Below are 12,372 nucleotides of genomic sequence, written 5' to 3' on the forward strand. Positions count from 1 at the left end.
AGAACTACCAACGTCTGCTAGGTCTCTCGCGTCTTCTATGATCATCCCAGATGATTTCTCTCTCGATGATTCGCTCATCATCGTAGCCGCTATCTCTCTCTCTTCTTCGCTCTGCTCGCTCCCAATCATCGCGTTCTTTCTCACGACGTTCAATGCGAATGCGTTCACGTTCGATTTCACGGATGCGATCTTGTCTTTCGCGGCGGACGGTTTCGGAGAGGGCAACGAGTTCCTCGACATCTTGCTAGAGGGTTGTTAGTATGTTCTCCGAGGAATGTAAGAGTCAGACAGGGAGAAAACTTACGTATCTGAGATATTGAAGAATGTAATAGAAGAATTCTGTTTCTTCGTAATCATAGCCAAGTTCCTCGATAGCCTCCTTAGCTACCAAGTCCTTGGTGATTTCAGTCCACAAATCACCCATTCTACTTTTTGGTGGACCACGAGGTAATGGGAAGCCAACTTGACGATCAGAGCTTTCCTCGATACGTTCGTATTCTCTCTCTCTCTCGTATGTTGGTCCACTGGCATGGCTTCGTGGTTTACGACTGCTAGAGTTAGAGATATCGATGTCAATAGTGGTTGACGATTCGCGTGGAGAAGGTGCAGCACTTTGACGCTCACGAATCTCGATATGCTCAGTTGTACGATTAGGACCTTCTCGCTCACGTTCACGGATCTCAATTCTCTTCTCGACACGTTCAGGTTCTTCTCTCTTGTGCTCACGCTCAGGATTGAACTTGCTTCGTCGTACACCATTGTATCTCTGCCAAGTGATTTCTTGACTTCCACCCCCGACACCATCTAGTTGGATCCTCTCCGTTCCAGGAGGAACATCGATGATTGACCAATCTTTTGTGGCGCCGTTAAATGCTTCACCAATGACGGCTCTTTCTTGCACCTTACGGGCATAGAAATCGGCTTCATCTTCATCCCGGATATCGAGATTTACTCTCTCCTTATCAGGACGAGCACTCAAACTTCTTCTTCTGCTGAGATCGATACGGGTATCTCTAACACGTAGCTTGTCACGCTCTTGCTCATATAAGATGGAATCATCATAATATTCTCTTCGTGGAGGAGGCGATTTAGGCTTTTCGCGACCACTGGTTTTGGTTTTTGTGATATCAACTTCAGTATTGTTACCGGAACGATAGATGTCGATCTCAGTCTTTTCGGTTTTTGGTGGTGGTGCAGGGGTGTGGGCACGACGGGGAGGTGGGGGTGGACTTGGAGCTGGAGCTCTTTCGAAACCTTATTTATTAGTTAGTAAGGGTAAACTATAATTATCGTGGGATTGCTAGCTGAACTTACCGTGATCGATATGACGATGATGTGTAATAATTTCTCGGTGAATGGGTGGTGCTCGAATAATCTCTGGTGGTGGGGTTGGTGGGGGAGATGGTGATGGAGAAGGTTCTCTTTCTCTCTCTCTTTCAACAATTCGGGTGTGAATTCTCTCAACTTGTGGTGGTGGGGAAGGGGTTCTCTCTCTTTCTCTTTCACGCTCAATAATTCTCTCACGAATGCGAACTGGAGAAGGTGCTGGAGGAGATGGTGAACGCTCTCTGAATCTTTGTCTTGTCTCTATAACTCGTGCGCGAAGTTGTGGTGGGGGTGATGGAGATCTTGGAGTTTCCTTTTCTCTTTCAACAATTCTTGTTCGGATTCTCTCAGCTGGTGGAGAAGGCTCCCGTACTCCAACCTCACTTCTTACAATTCTCTCACGAAATCGTGGAGGAGAAGGAGATCTTGCTCGTCGCACAAGTGGTCCGTCATTGAATGTTTCTCTTTCGCGTTCTCTGACGACCATTTGACCTGGCTCGGATCGCGTGTAATCATCTCGTAAGAAATCCAATGAACGTCTTCGAGGTCTCTCTGGACCTCTTCTGGTGCTGAAGTCAATAGTCTCTTCATGATCACGCTCTCTTACTCGAACTTGAGCTGGTGGTGGAGCTGTCCCTCGATAATAAGTATCACGCTCATCAAATTCCGTCACTCGAGACGGAGCGCCATGTCGAGACATGTTTGGTGGCTTGTCTTGTTGATTGTAGGGACGATATGCTTATTGAAAAGCGTTTGTTTGTATTCGAAAGGGTGTAGTATTTTTTTAATGATGTCGGGAATACAATAACGTAGGTGCAATATGAATCACTTAGGTATCTCCCCACAGAGTAGATGGGGTACGTGTTTGGTAGACGTGAGACCGAATGAGCCAAGTGAGAGAAAAATCAAAAGAAGAAAAATGACGAGGCTGGAAGATGGACGGGTTTTGTATAATGGACAATGATGGTGGAGGAGGTGTTAGGTGGTGGTATTGAGTGAAGGTAATAGAAATGGATAGATGGGATGACGAGCTACTGGAGGGGCTTGCGTCGGTTGGGCTGATTTGGGTATCTGGAATTGGCTCGTGAATAAAGTTGAAGAGGTGTGCAAGGTGTGTAAGGTGCGCAGGGTGTGTGGTGTGTAAGGTTTCGTAAATCCAATCCCAGTCGATTGCCCCGGTGCCCAGCTTGGATGGAGATGTTTTGCCGGTGAATGAATGAGATCAATGAGATAAATGAGATAAATAAGATAAATAAGACTCCAAGAGTCAATCAGGTCTTGAATCAAGGTGGGGAGGTGAGCGGGAAAGAGATCTCTGGTGGGTTGAATTTTTTCTGGAAAAAATGACTTTGAAGTGGGATTTTCCTCTTTTCCTCTTTTCCTCTTTTCCTCTTTTCCTCTTTTCCTTGACTTTCCTCGATGGTGGTGAGATCTAGAAGCGATAGAAAGCTGAAATTGTTGGTGGGGGATGCCGCATGTAATTAATCAATCAATCAATCAACCTAGGTAGTAGGTATTGAAGTTGTGAATACTTTGTTGTCACCGGTTGAAAAATGGAGAAGAAGATTATAGAAATATCCTCTTGTCTTTTCTTATTTCTTTTTCTTCCTTTTTTCCTCTTTTGATCCTTTGGACCCTTCTCTCTTTTCTCTCCTCTCCTCTGCACTTCTTCTCCAATCTTCTTTTCCCGCAATAAGATGTGAAATATGAAATGTCCAAACGGGTAGATTTCCTATCGCATTTGATTGGCCGGCAACGAATTCTTGGACTGGACGGGGTAAATAAAGATTCACACAATTGAAGAGAGATCAAGGTCCCGGTAGTGTTACTCGGTCCAATTCACGTCTGACTGATGTAATGGTGCAGATATCCACACCAGGAATGGCTGATGCTTTGGAATTTGGAGTCAATGGAAGACGGAATGGATTGGATGGTTAAACACCACCACCACCACACGTCTAGGGTAAATGATTCGCGGACGGAAATGCGAAAAGAAATGGAAAGAAATTCGTATAAACTCGTGAGATTCGTGAGAGCGTACGATATGCAAAAACAAGATGGAGAATTAAAAAAAGAGGTCGGTCAATGAGAAAGTCTAATATGGATGAGGTAAGGTTGTTCCTTGAGCGGCGCGTACGATCGTTGGGTTGATGATGATTGTTTGAGCCCAAAGTTCCTGGTGCTTTCTGATACAATGTCATTCGAGGTGGGAGCAGGGAGGAGGGAGGGGGAGGAGGAGGAGGAGTAGGAGTAGGAGTAGTATGAAGAAGAAAAGCCAGGGAAAGAAAAGATCATGAAGTTAATAAGTCAGTCACATCGAGAGATAGTTGTATTCATTATAGTAATAAGTGTAAGCTTCAAAATGGGTCTGTTGGTCACTGACAGCGGCTCTACTTCCTGGCTACCTATTAAGAGGGAGGTCGACTTGAAGGTCTAGTGAGCCGCCCTTGAAAGCGTCCTTCAACAACGTGCTTCCAATCTCCAATCCAGAAACGATCCAAAATAGAAGAAATAGAAGATTATCATTTGTTCCAACTAAATTGTGGAATTTTGGATCGAGGGGTGCAAAAGCGCTGCGCTTGAAAACCGAATTAGGTGAACATAATTGCCGCCAACATCACATGTGGTTGAAGATATCTCCTCTTTTGGGTGGTGGATAAATCCTACATGAACAGTGGCATCTTTCTTCTTGCATGAACATTCCTTCGTCAGTACCTAGTTCAGCAAAGGCGTTTCAGCTCATGCTTTGGTTGGTAGTGGAGAGAGAAAAGAGAGGCTGAGTTCTTTATTAGACTCATGAACCATTTGTTGGTCTGGCGACCTGGGCACTCCCGCAGCGGACCACCCGTTGGACTCAGTACTGTACTGACTTGAGACTTGGAGTGGAGCACCAAAGGTTCAATTGTTGGTTACAGATACCGCCAAGGTATGGTAAAAAGTCTCCTCTTTACATATATGAGCCACAAACCATAGCCTACTTGTAATTTCGCTCTACCGACAGCAACATCAGAGTCATAGATGGGGAGTGTTGCCTTTTTTTCGCTGAGGATTCGGGTTGTAACTTGTATCCAACGGTAAGAATTTACTATCTACCTACCTAGGTACGACGAGTGAGAAACACTGGCTGACTGCTTCATTCATTGACTTTTGAGTCGTATGTCTCTTCTTCTCTCGTGCTCTGTTCTTGTGATACCAAAGTGTGATGTGATGTCGATGGATTCGAGTGGGGTCTAGAATTCAAAGATACTTGGTTTCGTCGGTTGCTGACCATGAGAATGAGAAGGGATGAACGCTCTTTTCTTCAGATGAACGTCAAGAACAAGAATTTGTCTTGATTGTTTGAATTCTATTTCGGGGTTTCCTTTTGTCGAAATGAAACATTTACCCTCATGACTTGAATACTTTTTATACCGTCGAAAGAAGTACTAGCTCAGAGGTTAAGTACTAGGTAGGTTCTTCATAAACTTTGAGGTTACGTCGACCGAGTAGGAGCACTTTGCTTGAACGTAATTTGGTGGGTTTGAGGTTCGCCAGCTAGATTGTGATAAATAGCTGGCACAGTACTCAAGATACCTACAAACAGATTGACTTGTATGACAGAAGGTCAATAACGGATATTGGGGTATGTGAGGCTCCGTTAATATATCTGGAGCCTAGCGACAACTTGGCTTGCAGCAGTGAAGATGGACGGATCATGGTGAGGAGTCCACTGTACTCAGGTGTTATAGATGTGTTCAAAATTGATCAAAGAAATCCTCGATATGTTGGAAGCCCTTTCTTCTCGAATTAGAAGAGTGAAGGAGCGTTTAGATTACAAATATCAATCAGGAAGGATATCGAAGAGCTTATAAAGAAGCCAAGATTGAAAGGTTATGTGATGGTCGAAACTTTAGCCTGCAAGTTATCTAGATGTCAACCTACCCTTTGATCTGACGGAACTCAAGATGTAGGTTTTTTTTTTTTTTTTTCTGATAAAAGGGGATAAAATGGGTTTGCATAAGACACTCGAGTATAGACAAAAGTTATTGACGGTTTTTCTTTCTTGCTACAAAGTTCCTAGATATAGAAGTCACTGTATAAAGAAATCCATCCATCCAAGCTAAAGTAAGGTTAGAAACTAATAAGTGTTTTGACAAGTTAAACTACTTCCTAGTATCTGTTACTATGATACTCAAGTCCGTTCAAAATATACCGAACCCACTTGTCAGAAGCATGGAGGGGTAAATCTATCATTGGAAGGTACAGCTATCAGACTTTTTCCGACTTTGTACCATAGATCTATCGTAATTGAATTTCAATCAAAGCTTGAACTATAGGAAGGTCCAGATTTATGTAACGAAGAGCTTATTAGCATTGTTAGATTCCTTGGAGATTGGACTGATGAGTATCGAGCGGGAGATATACTAATAACAGTCGCAGTTGTTGGGGTCGCATTGCAAGTACCCCGTCTCCAGTATGGTAGAACCTGAAATGAGAAACCCCCATAAGGCTGCCCCTCTATTGTACGATGTGGAAGTTTGGACGGATGGACCGAGAGTCTCATGAGATGGTAGCAGGTACTCACTTTGGCGATCAACTTGTCGAGGTAGATGGGCTGCTGTACGACAGGTTATGAGTATCATACCTAGTATGTCCTACCCGCAAGATCAATGATGAATGTGGAATGAAAAGGGGTGAATGTTGAAATGAATGAATTTGGTAAGATAAATGTTGACACTCTTTCCATCTGTTCATCTTTCCAGGTTCTCATTCGGTAGGGAGCTAGAGGTAGGTAGATCAAGTGACTCTATCTACATCTTCATCTTCATCTTCATCTTCATCTTCAACTTCATCTTCATCTTCAATTTCCATTTCATCTCCATCTCCATCTCTAATCGATAAGAGTGTTCCTGCATTCGTTTGGTGGGGTTGATCTCTCAACCCAATCCCTAACCAGCAACGCGACCGTACTAGAAAAGGTTAATCACTAGCTAGATGCCTCTAACTCCCTAGTAAATCCCCCCAAACTCCACTACAACTCCACAACTCTCTATGTCATCGACTCAACTCTCTCAATAATTTTCCTTCATCTCAAATCTCAAAACTCGACATCATCCCAATATCTTCAATCTTTCTACCCCATTTTCCCCTTCTTTTCTTTCCTTCATATTGGTTCTTTTCGGGGGGGGTTGGAAAATACATAATGTTCTTTTAATTGGTAACCTGTACTACAAAAATTATACGGCTTCCCACCTACCGTATGGTCTCGCGGGTAATCGCATAAAATACCTACCAACGGTTTTGAAAAGCCTTTCAGTGCATTACACTTTTCATCAAATTCTCCGACACATTAGGGGCTCCCGCATTCACCATGGCACAGCAATCTTCTTCGCCTGCTGATTCTCTCGCAGCCATTGCAACTCTCACGGATGAAATAACCCTTCAGCAAGTTTATCTAGTTTCCTTGAACGATTCCTCGGGAGATCAATCATCGCGCAGAGCAGAAATCGAGGCTGAGATTGTCATTCTGAAAAAGGAACTTTCCACCCTTCAAGCTTCCTCCTCCCACGCTCAAGCTTCTTCTACTTCTCACAATAACTCCTACATACGACCATCCGATATAGCTCGTTCGAAGATGAATAGCGCGGTCGGGCGAGGAAGCAATGCTGGCTATCAATGTTAGTCTTATCCTGATTCATCTCCTTTAGATGCGAGCCCACGGAACCCAGATTTACTTCGTTTCCTCATCCGCGTTCAAAGTTTCTTCTACTAGTGTTGAGAAATAGTTTCTGCATTTTGTTCATTCTTCTCCCCAGATCTCAACTCAAATTTGACAATCAAAATTAACTCTCCTGCAGTCAAAGAAGAAGGCGAGTCAATGGGATCATTATCCTCCACAGCTTCGACACCTGGTTCTGGAGCCTCGATGATTGGTTCTGGCTCACATCGAGCTGACCTCCCCACTCGAAAGCGTACTCTTAGCAAACATTTAGATACGGTTGTCCCTTTCGAAGAAATCAAATCTCGACGAACAACACCGAGTCCTTTTGCGACAGGTGTAACAACTCCTTCGGGAAGCTCAGGGTATGGTTATAATGCAAATGGTGATGGATACTTTGACCTCACTATGTTTGTCCCTCATTTGATCATCAATCATCGATCTCATAGTTCCTTCGTCAATGGTAAACCGGAAGAGAATACATATGCTAATTTATCCAAATCTTAGGGATGATGATATAATAATGTTCGATCCCACCTTTACCGAACACCAGAAGCAGGAAGAACAAAAATTTCAAATGGAGAGGCAAGATGCAGAGTTTGCTAGTAGCCTTGCAAACTCAAATAGCCCCGTCTCAAACACGCCGATCGCTAGCTCAAAGCCTTCCGCTTTCAATAGGCTGTTCGGAGGTCACTCGGGAAGTCTCTCACAAGCTTCCACCTCTCGCGACATCCAAGCTGCCAAGTCCTCCGCGATGTCAAACACTTTCGACACTCATAATAACAGTTCCTCAGGTAGAAGTCTTCCGTGGAAAAGGGGTTCAAGTTCTAGTCTCAAGGCCGAACCACGAGCATTGCCTTATGTTCAACCTTCATCTTCAGGGTTTTTTGGCTGGGGTTCTGGTGGTACTACAATCAATGCCGAGCCACGAACATCGTCTTATGCTCAACCTTCACCTCCAGGTTTCGCTGGCTGGGGCTCTCGTGGTACTACAGGTATGCACCAAGAACTGTCTTTTACTGCTACGAACTCCAATCTTATGCCATTTCCAGAATCGAGGATGCCTGGTACCTACATTGATGATGCGGCTAGTGATTCATCGCTTGAAATCATCGAACCTTCCGCTTTCAAGGATAATGGTCGTCAGAAAGCCACAACTTCGAGGACTACCAATTATTATGGTCAGCCAGGTCCAGTTTATTCATCAGAAACCCGCGCTTTGGGAGATACTGCTATTAGCCGTTCAAACACCAGCTTACAGGGTGTTTCTGCTTTACCTAACTGGGCAAAAAACTCTCCAAATGTAATGGAAAATCCAAGTGCAAATATCAGTGATACCTCGGCTTGGATGTCAGGAAATCATGCCCATGGAATGAATCTTGAAAATCGAGTAGGAGAGCAGAATATTTATTCACCACTGTGGGAGAGGGATCAACCATTTAGTTCCTACAATGGATTGAACGCTGACTATAAAGATTTTCCCATGAATGGCACACCTTCTGCCATGACTTACAATAGCACAGATCCTTCTGGTGCATACCCATTCGGTTACTCCAATTCCACAATGCCTCTGACTGTTCCAGGATCAATAACTGGAGGTATGCATTCTTCACATCCCAAAAACAGTATGCATGGGCCAGACCCGGCTTTCAACATTGAATCTATGCCAGAACACGGCATGGGTTCAACTAATTTTAATTCCTTGGGAGGCGCGCTTAGTAATAGGGGCAATCTTTTAGACGTTGAATCGAACCTTGGCTTCTTATCTCCCTCCTTCGCGTATACCCCTCAGATGACGGAACGAATGGAACACGTCATCAATGATCCTAGAAAAACTGAAAAAGAGATCAAAGACCTGTTGGAGAATATTAAAGCTGAGATTGAGATTCCGTTAGAAGACCGAGAGGGAACACCTGAAGGATTGAGATATCCGTTGGTTAGTTGAAGCCCGGCTCGATTAGATCTTTTGAGGATTTGTTGCTAACTTGTAATCAGTATGAGCACCAAAAAATTGCTCTAACATGGTTGAAACAAATGGAGGAGGGCAGTAACAAGGGGGGTATCTTAGCCGACGATATGGGTCTAGGCAAGACAATCAGTACTTTGTCACTCATTCTATCACGACCATCAACCGACCGTACGTGCAAGGTATGTTTTCTTTGACGATATGACATTACTGTCTTCTGATAGTATCTAGACTACGCTTATAGTTGCGCCTGTTGCCCTTCTTCGCCAGTGGAATAGCGAAATAGTTTCGAAGACATTGCCGTCGCATAAACCCAGTGTCTACATGGCTCATGGAAACAGCAAGAGATCTACTTGGGATGATCTCCGACAATATGATGTAGTCCTCACAACTTACGGGACTTTGGCTGCGGAGTATAATCGACTTATCAAATTCGAAGAAGAGAGCAGACAAAACGGTATCACGGATCCTGATCCAAAACAGATGGCCAAGGATTTCCCGCTTTTAGGCCCTAAGAGCAGATTCTATCGTGTGATTCTTGACGAAGCACAAAGCATCAAGAACAAAGCCACCAAATCAGCCGCTTCGGCCTGTAAACTAAGAGCGCTGACTAGGTTTTGCCTTACCGGCACACCGATGATGAACAACATTACCGAGCTTTATTCGTTGATTAAGTTTCTGCGCATTCGACCTTACAGCAACTGGTCTGCCTTTACAAAGGTATGTATATCCAGTATACCTTATTTATAGAGACTGTTTCGTTAACAATGATAGGATTTCGGCTGTCTCTCTAAAGGAGGTTCATCACACACAGAGGAATTTCTCAGAAAGACCATGCAACGTCTGCAAGGTGTTCTGAAGGCCATTCTCCTCCGTCGGACGAAGCAATCTAAAATTGATGGAAAGCCGATTATCAACTTACCACCAAAGTATGAACATATTGATCATGTTGTTTTTAGCAAAGATGAGCAGGAATTTTATCAAGCTCTTAAGGATAAGACTCAACTTCAATTCAACAGGTACAGGAAGGCTGGAACTGTTGGGAAGAATTACTCGAATATCCTTGTCTTGCTACTTCGTCTTAGACAATGTTGTTGCCATCCGCATCTGATTATTGATCTTGAAGAAGCCGCAGCGGGCTCGGCAGAGCTCACAGAGGAACAGATGATTGATCGCGCATTGGCCCTGGAACCAGATGTTGTCTCAAGACTACTTGCTGCAGATGGAGGGTTCGAAGTAAGTTGATTAGTATATGGTTTGAAATATCTTTACTAACATCCCAAGTGTAACATCTGCTACGATGCAACTCCAAATCCCAGTATCATCATCCCTTGCGGACACGATAATTGTCACGATTGTTTGATGGCATTATCCGAACAGGCCAAGCTGGCAGCGCGAGGCGATGATGATGGTGCCACGGCCCTCAAATGTCCAAGTTGTCGTGGAAAGCTCGACATGGCGAATCTTATCGACTACAGAACTTTCAAGAAGACACACATGCCATCGCCGAAAGTCAAGGAGGAAGAGATTGTCGACGATGCCGTCGAAAGTAGTGATGACAGTAACAGCGACACCGAATCCGAATCCGACTCTGATACCATATCTGATGATGTTGACGAGAATGGAAATTTAGACGGTTTCGTAGTCCCTGATGAGATCGAGGATGATGAGGCTGAGGCTGAGCAAGGTGACGATGAAATTAATTTAGCATCGAAGGTTCCTAAATCTAAGTCAAAGTCAAAATCTAAGACAAAGGCGAAGAAAAACAAGGGCAAAGGGAGGGAGGTTGAAAAGCAGAAGCAACATCTTTCAATTGCCATGATGAAGAAAGAGGCATCTAGATCTATTGCGGGTCATAAGAAGTACATGAGATATCTGCGAAAGAATTGGCAATCATCTGGAAAAGCCGATAAGTGCGTCGAACTTCTTGAGAAATTTCAAAACGAAGGTGAAAAGACAATCATCTTCAGTCAGTTTGTGACATTCCTCGATCTCCTCCAGGTGCCCATCGGAGAGAAGGGTTGGAAATGCGAGCGCTACGATGGAAGTCTCAATTCCAAACGTCGAGACGAGGCAATCAAGCGATTCCAGGACAAATCGGATTGCAATATCATGCTCATTTCTCTCAAGGCCGGTAATGCAGGACTCAACCTGACCGCAGCCTCTCGAGTTATTATCCTCGACCCATTCTGGAATCCATTCATCGAGATGCAAGCAGTCGATCGTGCTTATCGCATTGGTCAGATGAAAATAGTTCAGGTTCATCGCATTTTAGTACAAGAAACAGTTGAAGATCGCATCATGCAGTTACAAGAACAGAAAAAGAGCTTGGTAGAGTCCGCACTTGACGAAGGTGCTATGAAGAGCGTAGGGAGACTTGACGAGAAGCAACTGGCTTTTCTTTTCGGTGTCTGAGACATTTGAACATGTTTTCCTTGACTCTCATACGTGCTCAATTGCTTTTTTGAAATGGGTTGTATAATCATTATGAGGCGTTTTGGGGAACTCATGATTACGATTTGGCTGGTCCTATTTCTTTCTTTGCACACATTGGCATGACAAGCAGAATAAAACATGGCGAAATTTTGGGCTGGGTTTGAACGAAATGGTATGGGATGGGGTAGATAGTCTTGTGCATTGCAAGGGGGAAAATATGGTCTGGAATTCTCTTTTTGTTTGCTCGCTTTCGTCGGATCTTGATACCCTATCACCATGGCGTTTTTTCATATGGTCTGATGGATGGATTTACGATGTATTACGAGCGGTGGAAAATGAATTCAGCATGTTCTATCTTTCACATCATCTGTGATCTTTTTAGTTTCTTTAAGTCTGTTAGGGGAGTTGTTAATGAAGTGCGTAAAATTATTGAGGTTGGGATTGGGATTGGGATTGGGATTGGTGTGGTTGAGAGCTGGAGGGTAGAACTCTAAGAATCTGGAGATGAGGTGCCAGATGAAGGGATGAGCAAAATGCATAGATGGCTGTTTTAGATTCTGGCGAGGAGTGGATGGAGAAAAGAAGAGAGATACGATACGATACAGTACAATTCATACAAATAGTCACGCACATACTACCGTGGTATGTCACAGCGATAATAAATATAATTAGATGACGCAGGGATTTCGTTCTCTTGTCGGCTCTCGTCTCGATTCGACGGGCCAAACCTTTAGGTAGCAATCAAGATCAGATCATACCTCATCATCATCATCATCATCATCATCATCATCATCATCATCATCATCATACTTTGTGCTTGTTTGTTTGTTTGAAATATATATTAAAACTTTTATCTATCTGTGGGCATACTACTTTCGTTTCATTCCTTTGTAGATAGATAGGTAGGTTAGGTAGGTAGGCAGGTTAGGTGTTCAACTCAACCCAA

General features: G+C 43.8%; 3 protein-coding genes across 3 annotated transcripts; 2 read left to right on the plus strand and 1 right to left on the minus strand.

The window, feature by feature from the left end:
• Positions 1 to 4: 4 nt before the first annotated feature.
• On the minus strand, positions 5 to 2,026 carry EAE98_011099 (uncharacterized protein; the record flags this gene model as incomplete). Its single annotated transcript, XM_038958721.1, has 3 exons — positions 5 to 244; positions 305 to 1,254; positions 1,315 to 2,026. 3 exons carry the CDS (start codon positions 2,024 to 2,026, stop codon positions 5 to 7), a joined length of 1,902 nt encoding a protein of 633 aa, XP_038804912.1.
• A 1,011-nt stretch (positions 2,027 to 3,037) lies between these two features.
• On the plus strand, positions 3,038 to 3,264 carry EAE98_011100 (uncharacterized protein; the record flags this gene model as incomplete). Its single annotated transcript, XM_038958722.1, has 2 exons — positions 3,038 to 3,103; positions 3,130 to 3,264. The coding sequence occupies 2 exons, from the start codon at positions 3,038 to 3,040 to the stop codon at positions 3,262 to 3,264; spliced, it is 201 nt and encodes a 66-aa protein (XP_038804913.1).
• Positions 3,265 to 6,275: 3,011 nt separating this feature from the next.
• Positions 6,276 to 12,185, plus strand: EAE98_011101 (uncharacterized protein). Its single transcript, XM_038958723.1, has 7 exons — positions 6,276 to 6,983; positions 7,164 to 7,434; positions 7,532 to 8,960; positions 9,020 to 9,172; positions 9,222 to 9,710; positions 9,765 to 10,226; positions 10,275 to 12,185. Exons 1-7 carry the CDS (start codon positions 6,677 to 6,679, stop codon positions 11,403 to 11,405), a joined length of 4,242 nt encoding a protein of 1,413 aa, XP_038804914.1. The 5' UTR covers positions 6,276 to 6,676; the 3' UTR covers positions 11,406 to 12,185.
• The last annotated feature ends 187 nt before the right edge of the window (positions 12,186 to 12,372 follow it).

The sequence above is a fragment of the Botrytis deweyae genome (genome assembly GCF_014898535.1).
Source record: "Botrytis deweyae strain B1 chromosome Unknown BDEW_044, whole genome shotgun sequence".
NCBI classification, from domain to species: domain Eukaryota; kingdom Fungi; phylum Ascomycota; class Leotiomycetes; order Helotiales; family Sclerotiniaceae; genus Botrytis; species Botrytis deweyae.